The sequence below is a fragment of the Aulonocara stuartgranti genome (genome assembly GCF_965226115.1).
Source record: "Aulonocara stuartgranti genome assembly, chromosome: 10".
Lineage (NCBI taxonomy): Eukaryota > Metazoa > Chordata > Actinopteri > Cichliformes > Cichlidae > Aulonocara > Aulonocara stuartgranti.
In genome coordinates this window covers 1345959-1352500 of record NC_138946.1, presented here as the reverse complement: position 1 = coordinate 1352500, position 6542 = coordinate 1345959, and the positions used below count along the sequence as shown (strand labels likewise).

Sequence of the window (6542 nt, the reverse complement as noted above, 5' to 3'; positions counted from 1 at the left end):
AGAAGCCTCTGATTGGAGACAGCATGGGCCACACGCCGCCGTACACACACCGACACTCGGGTGAGATCACGTCGCCCTGGCACAGAGAGGGCGGGGTCAGTTAGGCTTTGATCCCGAACCCAGACGAGCCCTCGGAGTATCGAAGGCGTTTTCTCCCGTCGGTCGTAAATTTTCGTGGTCGGCCGTTAACAGTGACACGCGGCTCGTCTGTCTGTACCCTCGTCATCCACGCCACGATGACCTCACAGCACCTTGGCTCCCAAAGGGAGAGAGGAGCCTCTGGGCGGTGGATAAATGTCAGAGCTGTAGACTAACTTTCTGCCACGGCGGCACAAACGTTTTAACCGCACCACAGTTTCACACGTGCACTTTTTGGGGGCAAGTTTGTGTCCACACAGACGATATCGATTTGTAAATGATTCAGTAACAAGCTTGTGCTTAAAGTGCGTTGACGCTCTTTGGTGATATTGTAGACAATGTTAAACTTAATCATCACATCGGCTCCTCTGACGACCTGTTTGCTGCTGAAAGGGGGGGGAGGGGGCACGTGGGCATTTACCGCAGCATATAATGTGTTTCTGCTGCTTTTTCAGCGCTCGGAGGCTGATGGCTCCGTGTCAGAGCTGGCTGTGAACTTCAGACGGATCAGGCCTTAACTTAACAAAAATGTTATCAGTCGTTCTTTTCATCTTCTCTTGTTACCCACAGCTTCATCCACTCTGTCGGGCCTACGCTGCTCACCCGGGCTGGGTACCATCACTACTCGACTGGATTCAGTTTTGTCTCACAGTCAGAAATATTGTAATTCTGATCATTTATCAGCACTGATACTGTGAGACTTGAGCATCACAGCAGAGGATAAAACAGAAAAACATGAAGCAGATTTTTCTGGCCTGGATTTTATAGCAGAGAAACTTAAAATGTTCTGCAGTTTTGCATCATTTTAAAACGTTTACATTTCTTCAGTGTTGAACAGCAGAAATGAGGCTTTCTTGTCCGAGGAGCAGACTGATGGGTGAATGAATAATGCAGAAAACTGAGATCAGAGAGAGAGCTGTGCAGGAAGTGTGCTTTTGATCGTGCTGGAAGCAAAACAGCAAAAGTCAGAGTGAATTAATGACGATGTTGATCAAATCTGAAGCGTAGTTTGCTGCTTCTTTTGGTGCTGGTTCAGTGAGTTTTGGTCGGAGAGAAACAAAACCTGCAGCTCAGAATCGGCGCAAAAAAGACGTAAACACAGAGCGGGCCCGACGGCGTGTCCGTGTACGATGAGAAAGCCGACAGCTCTGTGTTTGTGTGGAGTTTGTGTATCTGCTCTTATTTACCGTTTGTTGAAATAGTTTTGTGAGCTTTAACCTGAGATTTCGGCGTTTCTGACAAAATACATTTAAAAGTCGATTCAGGATTTAATGACTCGATATGGCTTTATTCAGCTCCTCGCCTCCCTCTGTCCACCTGCACTTTAGAACCACAGCCAATCACAGAGGTCCCGCCCCTGACGTTCACTGATTGGGACACACAATAGGGGCATGTGTTAGTTGTTGACCACACGGAGACTTTGAGAGTTGCTGAGACTTTTTTTTCTTTTTTACTGGAACAGCTGTTTTTCTTAGTCGCACCATTGAAACGATTGGTCTCTAGAGCCCTAAATGTGGTTTTCTTCTGCTTCATGCTAACGTTTTCATGACTTCTGTGCTTTCAGCGGATCTCGTCAACCTGCCCGAGGAGCCCATCAAGGAAGAAGAGGAGGAGGAGGAGGAAGAAGACGGCGACGAGGACATGGACTCTGACGACAGGGTGGTGGAGTACAGGGAGAGGGGGGACAGGGGCGGTGGCTCACGCTCACTGGGGGCGGGGCTCCACAGCCAGACGGACCGCTCTCCGTCTCCGTGGTCCGAGTCGGACGAGATGGACTACGACCTGGAGCTGAAGATGATCTCCACGCCGTCGCCGAAGAAGAGCAAGAAGATGACGATGTATGCCGACGAGCTGGAGACGCACCTGAAGAGCATCCGGTCAGAGTCGCTCACCTGTGTGTGTGTGTGTGTGTGTGTGTGTTATTTTCTATTCAGTTTTATTTTTACAACAACAGTCGCCTCAAGGCGCTCCTACAATAATACATACAGAGAAAAGCCCAACAATCATATGACCCCCTATGAGCAAGCACTTTGGCGACAGTGGGAAGGAAAAACTCCCTTTTAACAGGAAGAAACGTCCGGCAGAACCAGGCTCAGGGAGGGGCCATCTGCTGTGATTGGTTGGTTACAAAAGACATGCTGCAGACTGAGTGTGTGTGTCTGTGTGTGTGTGCACGCCTCTCAGTGAGGCTGAGCATTAAATTAAAATGGAAAGAGCCATCATGTTTGCTCACAGCTTTTATTTTGAAAATCAGGGGTGCCGCAGTGTTCCTGCTTCCTTCAAATACCAGAACCTTGTTTTTACGTCTGAGTGGGCGGCCTCACAGGAAGTGACATCATAGAAAAATCAGGCATTCTGCAGTTTTGGGTGATGATGGTGGGAAGTGGGCGGATCCCGAGTTAAACTTTATTTAACTTTGAAGCGAGTGAGAACGATTGGCTGGTCACCAACCAGCAACTGTAAAACAACCACTACCACATACTACTTCCTGTGTGGGCGGATCTTTAGTCTCCAGGCTGTTGCTGTGAGTACTGACAGTTACTGTGTCCCAAAACCTAAGCTGCATCCTCCGGAGGACCGAGAAGGCCGGAAGTAAACAGCTCTGAAACTGGACGGTCTCGCCTTCAGATCTGCGTCAGCGCTGTCTCGGTGGAGTTTAATAAACTCGTCCGTCTGCTCCTTGCTGTCTAAAATGTAACAGGACACTGGAGTAAACTCGACCATCTGTTTAATCAGTTTTCTGTTTGACGTTTATTCAGCTGTGTGAAAACCACCCGGGGGATTAATAAAGTTTTATTTTATCTAATAACTTTAATCTGAGCCAAACCGATTTACTCACGAACAAATAAAACAAAAAGCCAAACAATAACATTTTTAGGTTGTCTAATAGGGCTGCCACGATTAGTCGACTAGTCACGATTACGTCGACTATCAAAACCGTCGACGACTGATTTAATAGTCGACGCGTCGTTTGAAACTTTGTAAGATCACAAAAGACGCAGGAATCAGTAGCAGGATTTAAGAGTGTAATAACGGACTGAAACAGAAGATGGCAGCACTGCATGTACAAGGATGCCAGCTGCCGTTAAACCCAGAAGAAGAAGAAGAAGCTCTGTCCCAGAATTCATAGCGCGGCCCAGCTCAGTTTCCAACAATGGCGGCAGCTGGTTAGTTTTAATATTACTCTTATTATTCTTTCTGGGTCACAAAATAAACGTTTAACATATTTTCAGGCGAGAATGTAGCTGTGTAAACCTCAAATATCTGCTCAGTTTATCAGGACACCGCATATTTTCAAAAGCGCTCCGACGTTTTCGGAGACGTCTGTTACCCACTAGCTCGATAGCTAGCCGGGGGCAAGGTCACTAGAGCCGTGAGAACACCGGACTCCCGGCAAATTGTTTTCAAACCCACCGCCGTCTTTTGCTACTCAGGTTAAACATGATATATAAGTCACTTAGATAACTTAAAAATGTTATTGTTTGGCTTTTTTTCAGTATTTTATTTGTTCCTGAGTAAATCGGTTTGTCTGAGATTAAAGTTATAGTTTTTACACAGCTGAATAAACGTCAAGCAGACAGCTGATTATCAGAAGTGTGAGATGCTGGAGAATATACTCCAGTGTCCTGTTATATTTTAGATAGCAAGGAGTTTATTAAACTTCACCGAAACAATCTGCAAATGTCATTAACATTTAATAAACTATCATCTTGTCTTTATTTTTAGTTAGCACCTGAAACACTTAAAGCTGTAAGCTAATGATAGTTATATAAGAGCAGATGCTGCTGGTGCAATAAGCTGTATGGATGATGATCTGATTAGTGACTAATCGCAAAAATAATCGCTGACTAGTCGACTATCATTGTCTAAGTAACTTATATATTACATTTAAACTGAGTAGCGAAAGACCGCGGTGGTCTGTAAAGTGTCTGGTGTAAATGCTGTTATGTTTTCTTTATTTACTGTGCTAAGTTCCTTCCTTTTACTTTATATCTTATACTTTTACTACGGTTATTTATTACTGTGCTGCTTCTTGTTTTATTGCTGCTGTGAGCTACCAAACAAATTTTGTTGTATAACTACAATGACAATAAACTTCTTCTTTGTCTCTTTATCTTATCTGAAAACGATGTGCCGGGAGTTTGCCGTTCTCGCCCCGGCTCGCTGGTGGGTAACAGATGTCTCCGAAAACGTTGAAGCACTTTTGCAAATATGTGTCTTGATAAACCGAGCAGATATTTGAGGTTTGCACAGCCACATTCTCGCCTGGACATATGTTAAAAGTTTATTTTGTGACCCAGAAAGAATAATAAGAGTAATATTAAAACTTAGTTGCAGTAAAGGACCTACCCGACCCATCCTTCAAATTCGGGGAAATGGAGGAGGCATTTTGGGATATATTTGGAGGAGTCTACGCCGCGTTGCTGTGATGTAATCGGCCTACAAATGCGGCCTCAGGAGGATGCAGCCTAGGTTGTGGGACACAGCTAGTGAATGCACGAAAGATTTTCTTCTGCTCTGATCATTAAACCTGCAGGAATGTTTCGCCGCCGCGCTCACACGTTTGCTTTGCGTTTAACTCTGCCTGTGTCGCACCGTTCAGGAACAGGATCGGAACGTCGGGATCACAGAGCAGGACCAAAGCCTCGTCGCCCTCTAAGGTGACGGACGTGCGGCAGCTGCTGGAGGAGAAGCGGCAGGGCCACTCTCAGCACAGCCAGCCCCCTCCGGTGGTCAGCGGCGGGAAGACAGGTGAGCGGTTTAAATCCAGGTGCTTGCTGTGCTGCCGTGAGGCGGGCCTCTGACTCTGACGCTCTCCGCAGACGTACGGCAGCGGCTCGGGAAAAGACGCTACTCTCCAGACAGACGCCGCTCCCCCTCACCGCTGTCCCCGAGAGACACTCCCCTAGCCAGAGATGTGCATCGCAGACTGGGCGTGGCCAGTCAGGACAGCAGAGGCCACTGCTCAAACTCATCCACAGACAGGAAGACGGGTACGGAGGCGACGCCAACCTCTGTCGTCTTCTTTCTTTGCTGTGTGGCGTTTGTAACGCTCTCTCTCGTCTGCAGGCGGGCTGTGGAGCAGACTCGGCTCCAGCGACGACGACGGCAGCAGCGCTGCCGCCAGACGTCACGACAGGTCAAGCGGCCGCTCGGCGGGGCTGTTCTCCTCTTCCTCATCGGGCCGGGATGGCGGTGGCAGCAGTAGAAGCGAGAGGAGGCGTGGTGACGGAGAGGGGGACAAGGAGGAGGACGACGACAGGCGCGGGGACGAGGAGGACGACTCGACGCTGCAGAGGATGTGGGGCGCCATGATCAAACAGAAGCAGGAGCGTCTCACCCACAAGATGAAGAAGAGTCGGCTGGACAACCTGCCCTCGCTGCAGATCGAGATCAGCCGCGACAGCAGCGACGAGTCCGACGCCTGAACCACACGAGGAGGAGGGGGCGGAGCAGTATTTCCTCTGATGGACGACGACCCGGGTGAGTTGGGGAACGGGGCCGGGCGGCGAGCTTCTCCCTTTGAAAACACCTGAAATAATGACTCGTAAATATCAACAGAAACATTTCATAAAACTTCTCCAGGGAGCCGCAGTCCACCTCGACTGCTCCCTGAAGCTCCGCCCACCTTTAATTTCAACTTCCTGCAGTGTGTGCCCTCCTCACTTCCTGTCTGAAGCGAGGTGAAGTTGCAAATTGTCACTTTATCATCCAGATCAGTGACAGTTGTTTGGGGGCGTGGCCTCTAATCACCTGCTGCAGGTGAGGCAGAATAGAGCCAAAGGAAGCGATCCGTCCCCTGAAGTCGTATCGCCCAGTACTGAGGGGTCAGTCGGGTTGTGAGGTCATTTCCTGCCTCGGCGTTCCGGAGTTTGTTCACTCGGCTGTGGATCTGAGGACATTTCAGAGGAAGTCCTGCGAAGTTCGGTGCTAATTATGAGCAGAGGGCGAAGCTTTGGTTCCCGCGGCCTCCTCTCCTCCTGCCTGTGGTGTTCTGTCAGGATGTGGCAAAGCATCATGGGAAACTCTCCGCTCACCTGCTGCTGCTCTTCTTGTCACCATTCTCGCTCGCCACCATTCCTCAGCTTTTCCCCGTATGACTGCAGCTCAGACAGTGAAGTGACTCCGCCTCCAGCGTGTGGTGTAGGCGTGGTGTTAGCGCTGGCAGGACTGGGGCGTCCGCTGTGGGACATTTTCCTACTTTTTGTCTCTTTATTATTATTTTTTTCTTCTAAACACCTTGTTGATGACCCGGATGTGTGTGCGAGTGCGAGTCCATCGACTGTTCCTGTGACGTCACATGATGTGTTGTTTTTAAATGAAACCTTTGGGTCCACGTGCAGGTGACACCACACTGCTGCTCCTGAGATGAGATCATTATTAAAGTACCGGCTGATGTTTTA

The 6542-nt window shown here is 48.7% G+C and overlaps 1 protein-coding gene across 2 annotated transcripts in view; it reads left to right on the top strand.

Moving 5' to 3' along the window:
- Window positions 1-6542, top strand: part of ncbp3 (nuclear cap binding subunit 3) — an 11695-nt gene extending 5153 nt beyond the window's left edge. For both annotated transcript variants that reach the window (XM_082548116.1, XM_082548115.1), the window contains exons 9-13: window positions 1-60; window positions 1703-2015; window positions 4742-4890; window positions 4962-5132; window positions 5209-6542. The exon at window positions 1-60 is cut by the window's left edge and continues 50 nt beyond it. In XM_082548116.1, coding sequence (XP_082404242.1) covers window positions 1-60; window positions 1703-2015; window positions 4742-4890; window positions 4962-5132; window positions 5209-5567 — 1052 coding nt within the window. In that variant the 3' untranslated portion in view covers window positions 5568-6542. The remainder of the gene's footprint in view (window positions 61-1702; window positions 2016-4741; window positions 4891-4961; window positions 5133-5208) is intronic.